This window comes from Somniosus microcephalus, chromosome 1 (assembly GCF_052327205.1).
Source record: "Somniosus microcephalus isolate GS21.2 chromosome 1, FLI_Smic_1.0, whole genome shotgun sequence".
In the NCBI taxonomy this organism is placed as follows: Eukaryota; Metazoa; Chordata; class Chondrichthyes; order Squaliformes; family Somniosidae; genus Somniosus; species Somniosus microcephalus.
This window is the reverse complement of record NC_140987.1, coordinates 215,933,595-215,951,078: the sequence shown is the minus strand read 5'-3', so window position 1 is coordinate 215,951,078 and position 17,484 is coordinate 215,933,595. Positions and strand designations below refer to the sequence as shown.

General features: G+C 46.3%; 1 protein-coding gene across 3 annotated transcripts in view; it reads left to right on the top strand.

The window, feature by feature from the left end:
• The window catches only part of znf366 (zinc finger protein 366), an 87,310-nt gene that overhangs the window by 36,742 nt on the left and 33,084 nt on the right, over positions 1–17,484 (top strand). For all 3 annotated transcript variants that reach the window (XM_085990081.1, XM_085990076.1, XM_085990067.1), the window contains one exon: positions 8,501–8,692. In XM_085990081.1, coding sequence (XP_085846207.1) covers positions 8,501–8,692 — 192 coding nt within the window. The remainder of the gene's footprint in view (positions 1–8,500; positions 8,693–17,484) is intronic.

Sequence of the window (17,484 nt, the reverse complement as noted above, 5' to 3'; positions counted from 1 at the left end):
CAGAGAGTTGGGATAAACGGTTCATTCTCAGACTGGCAATCAGTAACTAGTGGTGTTCCGCAGGGGTCAGTGCTGGGTCCCCAACTCTTTACAATCTATATTAACGATTTGGAGGAGGGGACCGAGTGTAACATATCAAAGTTTGCAGATGATACTAAGATGGGAGGGAAAGTAGTGAGTGAGGAGGACATAAAAAACCTGCAAGGGGACATCGACAGGCTAAGTAAGTGGGCAGAGATTTGGCAGATGGAATACAATACTGGAAAGTGTGAGGTTATGCACTTTGGCAGGAAAAATCGTAAAGCAAGTTATTATCTTAATGGCAAGAAACTGGAAAGTACTGAAGTACAAAGGGATCTGGGGGTCCTGGTGCACGAAACTCAAAAGGTTAGTATGCAGGTGCAGCAAGTGATTAAGAAGGCCAATGGAATGTTGGCTTTCATTGCTAGGGGGATAGAATATAAAAATAGGGAGGTATTGCTTCAGTTGTACAAGGTATTGGTGAGACCGCACCTGGAATACTGCGTACAGTTTTGGTGTCCATACTTAAGAAAGGACATACTTGCTCTCGAGTCAGTACAAAGAAGGTTCACTCGGTTAATCCTGGGGATGAGGGGATGGACATATGAGGAGAGGTTGAGTAGATTGGGACTCTACTCATTGGAGTTCAGAAGAATGAGAGGCGATCTTATTGAAACATATAAGATTGTGAAGGGGTTGGATCGGGTGGATGCGGGGAGGATGTTCCCGATGATGGGTGAAACTAGAACTAGGGGGCATAGTCTTAGAATAAGGGGCTGCTCTTTCAAAACTGAGATGAGGAGGAACTACTTCACTCAGAGGGTGGTAGGTCCATGGAATATGCTGCCCCAAAAAGCTGTAGAAGCTACATCATTACATAAATTTAAAACAGAAATAGACAGTTTCCTAGAAGTAAAGGGAATTAAGGGTTACGGGGAGCGGGCAGGAATTTGGACATGAGTCTAGGTTCGGATCGGTCATGGCCCTGTGGGTAGCGGAGCGGGCCCAGGGGCCGTGTAGCCTGATCCTGCTCCTATTTTGTGTGTCTAATTCTGTTAGATTCAGGAGATGGTTCTGTGATAGTGGATTGGCGGTTAGGATCAGATCAGCCATGATCTTATTGAATGGCGGAGCAGGCTCGAGGGGCCGATTGGCCTACTCCTGCTCCTATTTCTTATGTTCTTATGTTCTTATGTCAGCCTCCACCTTTGGTCTGAGGGTGTAGGGAACGTTCCTGGCCTTCAGGAATCGTGGCTGGCTGTCAGGCTTCACCTTGAGTTTGACCGTAATCCCCTTCATACTCCCCAATTCTCTGTCAAAGACAGCCGCATGCTTTGTCAACACTGCCGCTAGCCCCGCCTCTTCGACTGACACCGCATTCACTTTTTTCCAATCCAGATGAATTTTCTCCAACCATGGCCTGCCCATCAGGGATGGATAGTCACCCTTGACCACGTAAACTGGCAGCATCGCAGCTTATCCATTAAGCTCCACCTTGACCTCCGTCTTACCCAGCATTGGGACTGTTTCCCCAGTGTAGGTCTTTAAGATGAGCTTGGCTGGCGTCAGTGATAGGTGGTTCAGTTTTTCTTTGAATAGCTTCTCTGAAATCAAGGAGACAGCGGCCCCCGTATCCAGCTCCATTTTGACCGGTATTCCCTCTAGTAGTGGAGTGACTTCATAGCCTGATGAGCCTCCATTCACCGTTAACACATGGAGATTCAGCTCCCCATCAGAGGCTGTGTCACTGTCTTCCTGTTCTTGTTTCACCATGTGTAGGTTTTTCTTTTTAGAACGCCAGTTGGATGTGTTTCCTTGTTTGTTTTTGTGTGTCTCTGTGTGGATTGTTTGCTTTGCCCTTTACACACACGTTCAATATGTCCTTTCTTTTCACATTTCCGACAGGTCAGGTCTTTACACCAGCAGTCAGATGGCTGATGACCTGACCTTCCACATCTGTAACACTCTCTGGCGCCCCTTGCATGCTTATCCGGTGTAGCTGCTACCCTGTGCACTCTTGTTGCAGCCCCCAACAGCTGTGCATCTTTAGCTGCTAACTCCATAGACACAGCGAGCTCCACTGCTGATTTAAGCGTCAGTTTGTCAGTCGTGAGCAAGCACTTCTGTGTTGCTTCACATCTTAATCCACACACAAACCTATCACGGACAGTGTCATTTAGAGTTTCACCAAACTTACAATGCTCAGTTAGCTTCTTTAGCACTGCAACATATTCGGCTATGGACTCACCCTCCCCTTGGTTTCGTTTGTGAAACCTGAACCTCTCGGCAATCAGCAGCGGCTTGGGTGCGAAATGTGTTTCCAAACCTTCCACAATCTGATCATATGTCTTAGCGCCGGGCTTATCCGGGTGCATCAAACTCCGTAACAAGCCAAATGTTTTTGCTCCAATCACACTGAGGAACGTCGCCACTTTCACGTCATCTTTAATGCCATTTGCAGTCATGAAAAATCCAAAACGCTCTGTTTAAGCACTCCATTGCTCCGCCGTTTCATCAAATGGTCCAAACGCTCCGGTTAGCATAGCCATTTTGTTTTTTTGTTTTTTCTTTACAGTCCTTTTCCTCCACTTTTTAAAACATTTTTACAGTCCTTTTCCTCCACTTCGTTTCACTGTATCGTTACTCTCCCCCTTCTTATTTGTGTAACACACAAACCGCCACCTTTACGAGGCGATTGCATCAGCACTAAACTGCGGGTGCGCCATTAAGAAAAGACAGGAACTTCTTACTTTAAACATCGCCGATTCCAGTGCAAAGTGATGCGCAAGTCCGTCGTCCTCGTCGCCAGTTTTGTTGTGTCTCAAGGGGTTTTATACCCTTACCTATATAACAATTAAGAAGGACTCCGGGGTGGAGAGTTTAGTTAACGGCCATTTTATTTGCAATGTGCTTCTTCACTCAATGCACTACATTTCCCATAGTGCATTGCAAATCACCACTACGGTATCCCATGTGGGACAATTCTAATACACATTCAAAATACACAACAAATAGTCAAGTCTAGAAGTAACAAAAGCATGGATGAGGGTTTCAGCAGCGGATGAGTTGAGGCAGGGGGGGGAGTCGGGCGATGTTACGGAGGTGGAAATAGGCAGTCTTAGTAATGGCGCGGATATGTGGTCAGAAGCTCATTTCAGGGTCAAACCGAGGTTGCGAACAGTCTGGTTCAGTCTCAGCTAGATGCCAGGGAGAGGGATGGAGTCACTGGCTAGGGAATGAAGTTTGTGGCGGGGACCGAACACAATGGCTCCAGTCTTCCCAATATTTAATTGGAGGAACTTTCTGCTCATCCAGTACTGGATGTCAGACAAGCAGTCTGACAATTTAAAGACCGTGGAGGAGCCAAGAGAAGGGGTAGTGAGGTAGAGCTGTGTGTCGTTAGCGTACATGTGGAAACTGATGCTGTGTTTTTGGATGAAGTTGCTGAGGGGCAGCATGTAGATGAGAAATAGGAGGGAGCCAAGGATAGATCCTTGGGGGACACCAGAGCTAACGATGTGGGAGCAGGAAGAGAAGCCATTGCAGGTGATTCTCTGGCTACGATTAGATAGATAAGAATGGAACCAGGCGAGTGCAGTCCCACCCAGCTGGACGACGGTGGAGAGGCATTGGAGGAGGATGGTGTAGTCAACCCTGTCAATGTTTGTAGGCAGGTCAAGAAGGACGAGAAGGGATAGTTTACCTTTGTCAGCGTCACATAGGATGTCATTTGTGACTTTGATGAGAGCCGTTTCAGTATTGTGGCAGGGGCGGAAACCTGATTGGAGGGAATGGAGTTTGTGGCGGGGACTGGAGAGATGGGCATGGATTTGGGAGACGACAAGACGTTCAAGGACTTTGGAGAGGAAAGGGAGGTTGGAGATGATAGTTTGCAAGGACGGAGGGGGTCAAGGGTATTTTTTTAAGGAGGGAGGGCTGATGACAGATTTGAAGGAGAGGGGAACAGTACATGTGCAGAGAGAACTGGTAACAATATCTGCTAACATGGGGGCTAGAAAAGGAAGTTGGGTGGTCATCAGTTTAGTGGGAATAGGGTTGAGGTAGCAGGAAGTGGGTCTCATGGACAAGATGAGCTCGGAGAGGGCATGAGGGGAGATTGGAGATAAACTGGAGAAAGATGTGAGTTCAGGGATAGGGCAGGGGGGAACCTTAAAGGAAGGTTGGCCCGGTGGGCTAGGGGAAGGAAGGGGAGTGGCAGAGGCAGCTGATAAAATGGTCTCAGTCTTCGTGACAAAGAAGTCCATGAGCTCCTCGCACTTGTTGGAGGTGAGGGTGGAGGAGACGGGGAGAGAATTATTTTTTTAAATTTGGGTTCCATGGAATTTTCTCATTGTTCCTTTTGTGATCCAATCACACTCTGACTGTAGTGTTAGTGCAAAGTAGTTTTGCCTAACACTAGCATTGCAGTTACTGCAAGTGTTCTTGCTCAGGCCAACATCCCCAGCATCAAAGCTTTGACCACGCTCAATCAGCTCCGAAGGACGGGTCACATTATCCGCATGCCCAATACGAGACTCCCAAAACAAGCGCTCTAGCACTAGCAAGGAGCTCTGGCACGACAAGAGAGTCCCAGGTGGGCAGAGGAAACGCTTCAAGGACACCCTCAAAGCCTCCTTGAAAAAGTGTAACATCCCCATCGACACCTGGGAATCCCTGGCCCAAGACCGCACAAAGTGGAGGAGAAGCATCCGGGAAGGCGCCGAACACCTCGAGTCTCTTCGCTGGGAGCAAGCAGAAGCCAAGCGCAGGCAGCGCAAGGAGCGCACTTCAACCCAAGCACCCCACCCGCCCGCCCCGTCAACCACCGTCTGCCCCACCTGTAGGTCCCGCATTGGACTCATCAGTCACTTGCAAACTCATTTTTAATGTGGAAGCAAGTCATCCTCGGTTCCGAGGGACTACCTAAGAAGAAGAAGTTACCGTGTAACTAAAGCTTGAATCCAAAGTTCATGACCTGACACTATAGTGAAGCAGAGTGGGAATCCCTGGAAGAAGGAGTCTCTCTGCTTTGCTTCATAATGGCCCAGTAATTCCTGTCGGGGGCTTGCCGCGCGTGCAAGCCCCCGATGTGCACTCACCTGGCGCGCCGACATCTGAAACCTGGCCCGCAGTGGAATTCCTGTAAGTGGCCCGGTTCTGATCTCGGCGCGCTGTGCTAACCTGACCCAGCGGCGTAGTTAGTGCGATGTGCCGGCTGGGATCAGGTGAGCACTGTTCAGCCAATCAGGGGAGGGGAAACTTCATTCATAAGTTTGATAGTAAAGACTGTCAAACTCATGAAAAGTACGGCACCCCAAAACACTACTTAAACTTTAAATAAAATTTTAAAAAGCATCCCAATAATTAAATTAACTATGACTAACTTTAAAAAACTATTTTAAACAATTAATCAAATTTTTGAAAAAAATAAATTTTTAAAAAATAGGGTCTAAAACTATACTTACCTTACTGTAGATTCTTTAAAAATAATAAACCTGTGGGAAAAAAAATTCTAAATTGTACTAAAAGACCACTTACCTGTAAAACTAAGTACTTACGTGTGGTTTTTCAATGCGTAAAAACCGGAGCCCTTTACACATGCGCAAATCTGTAAAAATACAGGAAATCCAAGTCGCACGCGCTGCCCAATAGGGCGCATGTGTTCAGCCTCTTAACCCCTTGGGTCAGAGGACAGGAAATGCCGGTTTTCAGCGCATGCGCTGTGCATGCTGAAAACCGGCAATTCCTCCTGGCGCACGCATGAGTACCCTGTCCGTACTCACGCGTTGTGACAGGAATTACTGGGCCAATGTGATTGGGCTTTGACACCTGGTTTATACTCCACAAGTTTAGCATTGGTAGGAAGCTGAAAATGCTATGCATCAACACTAAAGATACAGTGTGAATACACTGTTATTTTCTATAGTTGGGAGCGGATGCTGAAGGAAGGAGCATTTCAAACAAGAGGAAAACATGCAAGATTGTTCAAGAGTCTGGCTATTCCTTAATATTACTTTCTAAAGTGCCAAAATATATGTATGGACAGAGTTATGGAAAAAGCAAACAAATGCTGTATATAATTATGATGCAATGCGCAATCAGCGTTTGCCAAATGTACTAGGATATGACACTAAAATGATACCAGTGTCTCTGCTACATGCAATGTTTTTATATTGTAGTAATTGAAGACACATTTGGGTAATGGTCTGCTAAATCACTGTATTGTATATAGCATTTGAATTATTTAATAGTGCTGGGTCAAGGATGGTCATTGTTGATATAAAAAATGCTTTGAACAACATTTGGAATCTGAATTGGATTTTCCTTGAGTGCTTTTACATAATAGAATAGTCTTAACCTTAACAAAAGTCTAACATATAGCCTCCAATGTCAACAGTCGTATTTCCCTCCCAGACTGTTTAAGAGTTGAGGAGATTTGTGCAGAGAAATATTAGAGATTGATTTTAGGCCTATTATAGCACCAGTTTTCTTATATAGCCTTAAACATTCATTACAATGTATTGCCCTGTGTAGGACTGAGCGTCCAAACTAGGAAAGCCCTGAATTGAATAACCAGTCTATGCTGCATTATCCAATCTCAGCTGCTAATACCATTACAATTGACTAAGTAGGGGAAAACTTTCGCCAGGGTTATCGCTCCAAATTGCCATCCAGTGATAGTGTAACTGTGTGGAAATCAGGCTACGACCAAATCAGGCTCAGTTATAACACTCTCCACAGTGTCTGCTAACACTCGGGTCGAAAATCTGAGAGCCCTGCTCCACTGCCGGGTGAAGGCAGAGCAGGGCTTCCAGCTGCCTGCAGCTATGGATGCTGACCCTGTTCCAAATTGAAGGGTCAAGATTATTAGCATGTTTGGGGCAGATGCATCAGTGGTGCCCACCCTGACAGAGGCCGGGAATGTCAAAGTGAATCCATGCTGCTCCAACACAGCAGAGCAGTTCTGAGAAGGGCTTTACTGTAGAACAGCTGAAAAATTCTTGGGAGCAGTTGTGCCATTCTGCAAGGTAATTGATTCCTTTAAGCATTTTAAAGAAAGAACTAGCATTGAGCTTCCGACCACATATATGCACCATAACTAATTCCAACGCACTCCTGGCTGGCCGCTCACGTTCTACCCTACATAAACGTGAGGTCATCCAAAACTCTGCTGCCCATGTCCTAACTCGCACCATGTCCCGTTCGCCCATCAGCCCTGTGCTCGCTGACCTACATTGGCTCCCACGTAAACAATGCCTCAATTTTAAAATTCTCATCCTTGTTTTCGAATCCCTTCATGGCCTCGTCCCTCCCTATATCCGTAATCTCCTCCAGACCCACAACCCCCCAAGATATCTGCGCTCCTCTAATTCTGGCCTCTTAAGCATCCCTGATTTTAATTGGTGACTGTACCTTCTGTTGCCTAGGCCCTAAGCTCTGGAATTCCCTGCCTAAACCTCTCTGCCTCGCTACCTCTCTTTCCTCCTTTAAGACCCTCCTCAAAACCTACCTCTTTGACCAAGCTTTTGGTCATCTGCCCTAATTTCTCCTTATGTGGCTCAGTGTCAAATTCTGTTTTATAACATACCTGTGAAACGCCTTAGGATGTTTTACTACATTAAAGGCACTATATAAATACAAGTTGTTATTTATATAGCACCTTTCACGACCTCAGGACGTCCCGAAGCGCTTTACAGCCAATGAAGTATTTTTGAAGTGTAATCACTGTTATAATGTAAGGAAACATGGCAGCTAAATTGTGCACAGCAAGCTCCCACAAACAGCAATGAGATTAATGACCAGATAATCTGTTTTGGCGATGTTAATTGAGAGGTAAATATTGGCCAAGACACCAATAGAGTAGAGTGTTACGAAAGCTCATAATGGAACCTACACCGGCTCTCAGAAGGCAAGGGTTCTGCTGGACCTATCAGTTAGCAGACTGGGTGGAATTTCTCAGGAAGCCTCGAAAGTTCCCCATATATACCTCCTTGACATAAAGGGTCAGGTGGAAGATCTGTCTTCCTCTCTCCCCAGCCCACCGCCCACCCCGCCCCACCCCCACTGGAATTTCCCAGACACTTGTCCACAGGCTTTGATCTAGGCAGCTCTGGGTTCCACCCCATTTTCTGTCCTGCTCCAGCAGTTAAAATGGCGATACAGCCTGGGCCATGACAGAATATCGGGCCCTCATTTCTAGGCTCACACATGAAGAATAACCATTTGGGAGAGCGCTCTTGGAACGGTACTGCTACATGAGTCAGTGTCTTTAGAAAAGGAGAAGAGAAAAAAGAACTAAACAGAAGCATTTGTTATATCTGGCCTTCACTTCTTCTTTGTGGTTTAGATTTCAAATCAATTTTTCAGAGTCAAGCAGATTGGAAAATTACACAGTATCCATGTATTTGAATGCACAAAATGAGATCCATCAGGGGAATTCCTGCACTAAAATGTTTCCCCTTTTTGTTTCTTGTTTCAGGGTGTGAAGGAACATAAATGTGGGATCTGTGGACGTGAGTTTACTTTGCTAGCAAACATGAAGCGCCACGTCCTTATTCACACCAACATCCGGGCCTACCAGTGCCACCTTTGCTTCAAGAGCTTTGTGCAGAAACAAACATTGAAGGCACATATGATTGTCCATTCTGACATCAAACCTTTCAAATGCAAGGTTCGTATTGATTAGTTGTGCAGGCTAACAATAAAATGTTTCCTCCTAATGATGCACTGGCTATAATTGCGTAGTTGCAGTAACTTGATACCAATAATCCAATTTTCACATGAGCAGATTCGTCAGGTTGCACACAGGACTCACATCATTAGGTTCGATTGTTGGCAATTGTTGGTCATAATAGATCTTATTAGGAAGTTATAGTGTAATAAACTAAAGGTAGCCAGTATAATGGGCTGTTGTTATCACACAGAGTTAATAAAATATGATACAAAGTGATTTGCTGCACTAGGCAGGGTCTTCCCTTTGGAACATCAATCTGAAGTGTCATGGAGTGGTACGGTCCAGGTTTGATTCCCCACTCTGCTGATTTCAGTGTCTTGTTTTAGGGAGGTGTCAAATGGATGGAAGGATGATAATCAGAGGGATATGTCAGAATTGGACTGCACCTGTGTATCTCCTAGCAACTGGTTCAGGAGCACAAGGGGAGCCAAAGACTTGGGAACAAGTCAAATCCCTCAAGAGGTGCAAGGTTTAAGGAGATGAGAGAGAGGAAACTGGGGAGTTGTGCCCAAAGTTAAATTCACATTAGTTGTGGCAATTGAGGGCCCTGATTTTAACTCTGTGTGGGTTCTGGGCAGGTGGGTGGCGAGGTGAGTTGGACACTCACCCACTGTTGCAGAAATTGGACCAGGGCTACTTTAACTCCCAGGCTATTAACATTCCACTGGTCTGCTTCCCATTTGGAATGCAGGGTAAAATGGGTGGGAAGCAATTGCCCTGCCCGGTCTATGGAAATTCAAGTGGCCCATAGCTGACCTCCAGCATTCAGGTAGGTGTGCAGAAGAGGGTCTCGTAGGAGGGAAGGGGGGAATATTGGGCAGGGGAGGTTTAAACTATCCTTTCTGGGACCTGGAGGAGCACTCCTGCAGGATCCAGGCGACTCGAGGATGGGTAAATGACCTGGTTTCCACTGCGTGGGTAGGATTTAAATCGCCCGAGGTATTTAAACTTAGAAATAACAGGGGAACCCTATATAATGCAAGTTATTGTCGTGTCCGACATAATTTTAAGCTCAATAAAAATTCCAACATCACAAGCAAGTGAATATTATATAAGTTCGTATGACGATAAAGAAAGTTCACTCTACTTATTGTTAACTAGCTTCCTAATTAGCACTAGTCAAATACCTTAAATGTGTATGTCTACATATCTCACTGTGATATTCGTATGTCTACGTATCTCACTGTAATATTGGTATCCTCAAACCCGGCACTAAGCTCATGGTCTACAGAGCAGCAGTGATACCCACCCTGCTGTATGCCTCAGAGACATGGACCATGTACAGCAGGCACCTCAAAGAACTGGAGAGGTACCACCAACGCTGCCTCCACAAGATCCTGCAAATCCATTGGTAGGATAGGCGCACCAACGTCAGTGATCTTGCTCAGGCCAACATCCCCAGCATCGAAGCTTTGACAACGCTCAATCAGCTCCGATGGACGGGTCACATTGTCCGCATGCCCGATACGAGACTCCCAAAACAAGCGCTCTACTCGGAACTCCGACACGGCAAGAGAGCCCCAGGTGGGCAGAGGAAACGCTTCAAGGACACCCTCAAAGCCTCCTTGAGAAAGTGTAACATCCCCACCGACACCTGGGTATCCCTGGCCCAAGACCGCACAAAGTGGAGGAGAAGCATCTGGGAAGGCGCCGAACACCTCGAGTCTCTTCGTCGGGTGCAAGCGGAAGCCAAGCGCAGGCAGTGCAAGGAGCGCACATCAACCCAAGCACCCCACCCACCCGCCCCTTCAACCACCGTCTGCCCCACCTGTGACAGAGACTATAGGTCCTGCATTGGACTCATCAGTCACCTGAGAACTCATTTTTAATGTGGAAGCAAGTCATCCTCAGTTCCGAGGGACTGCCTAAGAAGAAGAAGAAGATATTGGTATGACTACGTATCTCACTGTGCCACTTGAGGTTTGAAGCGTGTGCTTTTCAAAATTATCAACGTTAACCTTATGGAAACTCGGGCAGCTGAGTAACACAAATAAGCACAAACACAACTAAACACAAAACCGATTCGAAATACACTGACTAAAAGTAGAAATAACAACAGAAAATGCTGGAAAAACTCAGCAGACCAGGCAACATCCGTGGAGTGAAAATAGAGTCAACGTTTCGGGTAAACGCTTTGTCAAGACTGAAGAAGCACAGGAAATGAAATAGATGAAAAGGCCAGTATGGGGGCTGGGAGAGAACAAAAGAGAAGTGAAGAGACATTAAGAGGTATTCAAAACAAGACGAGATGGTGATAGGACTAGTGGAGACAAAAGACGGCCCTAGATTAGGTGTGAAATGCGCTGGCAGAATGGGAGACAGCTGCCATGCGGGAGAGGAAAAAAAAGGGGGGGGGAAGGGCCAAAACAAAGGTGTGGATAAAAAATATAAGTAAAAATGTAATAGGGGCCGAGGTTATGATCTGAAATTGTTGAACTCGATATTGAGTCCAGAAGGCTGTAAAGTGCCTAATCGGAAGATGAGGTGCTGTTCCTCGAGTTTACGGTAAGCTTCCATGGAACAATGCAAGAGGCCGAGGACAGTGAGGTCTGAGTGGGAATGGGGCGGTGAATTAAAATGACAGGCAACCGGAAGCTCGGGGTCACCCTTACGGACTGAACGGAGGTGTTCCGCAAAGCGGTCACCCAATCTGCGTTTGGTCTCCCCAATGTACAGGAGACCACATCATGAGCAGCGAATACAGTATACTAGATTGCAAGAAGTACAAGTAAATCGCTGTTTCACCTGGAAGGGGTGTTTGGGGCCCTGGACAGTGGGAAGGGGGGAGGTATAGGGGCAGGTGTTACATCTCCTGCGCTTGCACGGGAAGGTGCCAGGTGAAGGGGAAGGGGTGCTGGGGGAGATAGAGGAGTGAACTAGGGTGTCTCGGAGGGAGCGGTCCCTACGGAATGCTGAAAGGGGAGGGGAGGGGAAGATGCGTTTGGTGGTGGGATCACTTTGGAGGTGGCGGAGGATGATCCGTTGAATGTGGAGGCTGGTGGGGTGAAAGGTGAGGACAAGGGGAACCCTATTGTGGTTCCGGGAGGGAGGGGCAGGGGTGAGGGCAGAAGTGCAGGAGATAGAACGGACACGGTACAGGGCCGTGTCAACCACGGTAGAGGGGAATCCTCGGTTGAGGAAAAAGGAAGACATGTCGGAAGCACTGGTGTAGAAGGTGGAATTGTCGGAGCAGATGCGGCGGAGACGGAGAAACTGGGAGAATGGAATAGAGTCCTTACAGGAAGCAGGGTGGGAGGAAGTGTAGTCCAGGTAGCTGTGGGAGTCAGTGGGCTTGTAGTGAATGTTGGTCAATAACCTATCCCCAGAGATGGAGACGGAGAAGTCGAGGAAGGGAAGGGAAGAGTCAGAGATGGACCATGTGAAGGTGAGGGAAGGGTGGAAATTGGAGGCAAAGTGAATGAAATTGTCTAGTTCAGGGCGAGAGCAGGAAACGGCACCTATACAGTTATCAATGTATCGGAAAAAGAGGTGAGGGAGGGGACCCGAGTAGGACTGGAACAAAGAGTATTCCAGATATCCCATAAAAAGGCAGGCATAGCTAGGACCCATGCGGGTTCCCATAGCTACACCGAGGATTCCCCTCTACCGTGGTTGACACGGCCCTCGACCGTGTCCATTCTATCTCCCGCACTTCTGCCCTCACCCCTGCCCCTCCCTCCTGGAAACATGATAGGGTTCCCCTGGTCCTCACCTTTCACCCCACCAGCCTTCACATTCAACGGATCATCCACCGCCATTTCCGCCACCTCCAAAGTGATCCCATCACCAAATGCATCTTCCCCTCCCCTCCCCTTTCAGCATTCCGTAGGGACCGCTCCCTCCGAGACACCCGAGTTCACTCCTCTATCACCCCCAGCACCCCTTCCCCTGGCACCTTCCCGTGCATGCGCAGGAGATGTAACACCTGCCCTTATACCTCCCCCCTTCCCACTGTCCAGGGCCCCAAACACCCCTTCCAGGTGAAACAACGATTTACTTGTACTTCTTGCAATCTAGTATACTGTATTCGCTTCTCACGATGTGGTCTCCTCTACATTGGGGAGACCAAACGCAGATTGGGTGACCGCTTTGCGGAACACCTCCGTTCAGTCCGTAAAGGCGACCCCGAGTATCCGGTCGCCTGTCATTTTAATTCACCGCCCCATTCCCACTCGGACCTCACTGTCCTCGGCCTCTTGCATTGTTCCACGGAAGCTCACTGTAAACTCGAGGAACAGCACCTCATCTTCCGATTAGGCACTTTACAGCCTTCTGGACTCAATATCGAGTTCAACAATTTCAGATCATAACCTCGGCCCCTATTACATTTTTACTTATATTTTTGATCCACACCTTTGTTTTGGCCTTTCCGCCCCCCCAACCCCCTGTTTTTTTTTCCTCTCCCACATGGCAGCTGTCTCCTATTCTGCCAGCGCATTTCACACCTAATCCAGAGCCGTCTTTTGTCTCCACTAGTCCTATCACCATCTCGTCTCATTTTGAATACCTCTTAATGTCTCTTCACTTCTCTTTTGTTCTCTCCCAGCCCCCATACAGGCCTTTTCATCTATTTCATTTCCTGTGCTTCTTCAGTCTTGACAAAGGGTTTGTATTGATTTCTTTGTGGGTACAATGATGAGACATTTATATAAAAGAGAATAACTTTTAATCTAAGGTTTGTTCAAGAATTCATACAGCTTTTCAGGACACACCATGCTTGAGCTGCAGCTAAAGTGAAACTAAAAACTCTCAGCCTGCTTGTCTGGTCACATGACCTCTGCTGGTCAGGCACAAGCAATCAATACCTGCAATCATGCTATTAAGGCATCATAATCGAACAGGCAAATAACATCACTATTTGCTGATATCATTACATCTCCCTTTCTTAAAACAAATGTATTTTACTTTTAACTAACAACATGTTTTCTTTGTATTAATCTGCATTTTAACTTTAACACTTAATGAACTTACATTATCATTATCATGATCAAGGTTTTTTAACCTTGCTTTGTGTGTTCACATGAAATATGTCAATACACTAGAACTTGAAGAAAAAATAAGATAACATTACTTCCTTCTATAACAATAGTCCTTAAATTTGCTCAATGAGTCTCTCAGGAGGCTTCACGTGTCTTGAGGATTTTCTGATTGATTGTCCTTGAATCTGAGTTGTTGCCTCAGATGATGTGTTCTCAGCTGTGTGATCAGGTTGTTCAACAGTATCAGTCTCTTGACCTGCTGTGGCTGGTCCCATGAGAAGATCTCGACGATTTCTTCTCAGAACAGCACCCTCATCTGTCTGAATGGTGTATGATCTTGGTTGAACTTCACGCAGGACAGTTCCCTTCTGAGTCCATGTGTTTGTTTTGTCTTTCAACCTTACTTGGTCACCAGTGTGGAGTTCAGGTAGGTTTTGTGTTCCTCTGTCATAGTAATACTTTTGCTTTTCTTTCTGTTGTTCTTTGAACTTCCTCACTTTCTCCCCCTCTTTTGTTTTCAGGAGGTTCTCCGGGATGGGTAGGTTTGACCTTAGCCGACGTCCCATCAGGAGTTGGGCTGGTGACATACCACACTCGAGCAGCGTTGTGCGGTATACAAGCATGCTTTGGTAGAAGTCAGTTCCACTGTCTTTTGCCTTGTACATCAGTCTTTTCACTGTCTGGACCGATTTTTCCACTAGTCCATTGGACTGTGGATAGTGAGGACTTGACGTTGTGTGGACAAAGTCCCACTCTTCGGCAAAGTGTCGGAAATTTGCATTGTTAAACTGGGGTCCGTTGTCTGTGAAGACCTCGCTTGCCACGCCATGTCTGGAGAATATGGCTTTCATACTTCTTATCACAGCTTCTGCAGTGGTGGTGTACAGTCTACAAACCTCTGGATACAGGGAGTAATAGTCTGTGACGACAAGATAGTCCTTCCCTTGACATACGAATAGGTCAGCGCCTACCTTCTGGTAAGGTCTGTCTGGTGCTGGGTGTGGCTTTAGTGGTTCTACCGGATTGCTTGCTCGATATTTCAGGCATATTGTGCAGTTTGACACCTCATTTGTCACATCTTCGTTCATTCGTGGCCAGTACATCACCTCTCGTGCTCTTTTCTTACACTTTTCGATTCCCAGATGTCCTCCATGGATCTTTTTTAGCATCTCTTTTCTCAGGCTCTTTGGGATAACTATTTTACTTCCTTTGTAGATGATGTCTTCAACCACTGATAGTTCCGCCCTGCAGTTCCAGTACTCTGCTATGTCAGGTGAGCAGTCTTGCTTCATGTTGGGCCATCCATCCAAGGTGCTTTTCTTCAGTCGTCTCATTGTTTCATCTTTGTTTGTCTCAGTCTTTATGAGCTCCATTTTTGCATCTGCTATGGGCAGTGCACTTGTGATCATGTCCACGTAGGCGTTCACTTTTTCATCCATTGTGGTGTTTGCGGGCTCACTTGGGTCAACAGCTCTGGACAACGTGTCTGCTGTATACATCAGCTTACCCGGTGTGTACGCAACATTCAGTGTATAGCGTTGCAGCCTGATCATCATTCTTTGTATTCTAAGCGGACAGCTATTTAGTGGCTTTTGGAACAATGCAATCAAGGGCTTATGGTCAGTCTCTACACTGATTGCTTGTCCTGCCACAAACTGGTGAAATTTTTCACAGGCGTATGTGATGCTGAGCAGCTCCTTTTCTATTTGAGCATATCGCGTCTCCGCGTCTGTCATTGAGCGTGATGCATATGCAATAGGTTGCCAGTAGTCATATTGTTGCAGAAGAACGGCACCGAGCCCACTCTGTGATGCATCTGACGATATCTTGATGGGTCTCGCTGGGTCATAAAACCTCAGAACTGGTTCCTCTGTGAGCAGTTTCTTTAGATCGCTCCATGACTTCTCATGCTCATGATTCCATTCCCATTCTATGTTCTTTTCAGTTAGCCTTCTCAGTGGTGCTATTTTTTCTGAGAGGTTGGGTATGAATTTACCCATGTAGTTGATCATTCCATTAAACCTCTGCACGTCCTTTTTGCATTGTGGCCTTGGCATATTCTCAATGGCGGACACCTTTCTGGGATCTGGTCTGATGCCCTCACTGCTAAGGATATCTCCCACGAATGTCAGTTCTGTCACCCCGAGCTGGCATTTCTCTCTATTCAGCTTCAGGTTTGTTTTCCTTGTTGCTTCCAGCACTTTTTTCAGTCTCTCGTCATGCTCAGTTCTCGTGGTTCCCCATACTATGATGTCATCCATTGATGTATCAACTCCCTCCAGGTGCTCATAGATCATATGGATAGTCTTGTGATACACTTCAGGAGCTGAGGCAATGCCAAATGGTAACCTTAGGAATCTGTATCTGCCATATAGAGTGTTGAACGTGCACAGTCTTGAACTTGCTTCATCCAGCTTCATCTGCCAAAATCCTGAGGATGCATCTAACTTGCTGAAATATTTTGCATTTGCAAACTGTGCCATGATTTCCTCACGTGTAGGAAGCTTGAAGTGCTCTCTCTTTATTGCTCTGTTTAGATCTCTTGGATCCAGGCAAATTCTGAGCTTTCCATTCTTTTTGTCCACTACGATGAGGGAACTCACCCACTCAGTTGGCTCATCTATCTTTTGAATCACATTCAGGCTTTCCATCCTGTCCAACTCTGCCTTCAGTTGCTTTTGAAGAGCAAACGGAACTTTTCTGCATGGATGTATGACCGGTGTCATACTTTTATCTACTCTGATCGTGTGTTCTCCTGGAATGCAGCCTAGACCCTTAAATAGGTCTTTGTACTCTTTCATGAGTTCATCATAGACTGTCTCTCCTTCGCTTTCCACAACGAGGACTCTCTTTACCAGGTTCAGTCTCTCACAGGCTTTTAAACCTAGTATGGCTTGCACATCCTTTGGCACCACGATTAATGCTAGCGTGTGCTCTCTGTCCTTGTGTGTTACTTTGACAATGCATTTTCCTTTCACTGGTATATCAATACCTGAGTACCCGGTCACTTTCACTTGTATTCCATGTAACTTTGGTCTGGGTCTAATTCTCTTAAAATCGGTCTCTGATATCACATTAACTTGTGCTCCAGTATCCAATTTAAATGGAATATGTATGTCGTTCACTTTTAGTGTCAAAATCCAGTCTCTTTCTTCTTTTTTGTTTTCAGACACCACATCTGCATAGAATTCCTCTATCTCGCTTTCATCTACTGTATGGACCTTGCTTTGTTGCGCTTGGTTCTTACAGCAACGGGCATAATGGTTGTTTTTGTTGCATCTATTGCATGTTTTACCATATGCTGGACACTTTCTTGGTGGATGCTGTGTACCGCATCGACTACATGACTTCCGATTGTCCCTTTCATTTTCGTTTGCTGGCCACGCCTCTTTTTTCACATTGGCGCTCTCTTTGTTAAATGGTTTGTATCCGTTCTTTCTCACTGCATCCACGTTGCAGCTACTGTCACTGAACAGCTCCTTTGCCTGCAACTTCACAGTCTCTGTAGCCCTACACAGTGCTATGGCTTTTCCCAGGTCTAGATCTTGCTCTCTTAGCAGTCTTTCCCTTAGACCATTATCTGGAATACCACACACCAGTCTGTCTTTTATCAGCGAGTCTGTCAGTCCCCCAAATTCACACGATTTGCTTCGGTTTCTCAGTTCAGTCACATACTGATCAATAGTCTCGCCGATTTTCTGTACACATGTGAAAAATTTGTGCCTCTCAAAGGTCACGTTGCGTTTAGGT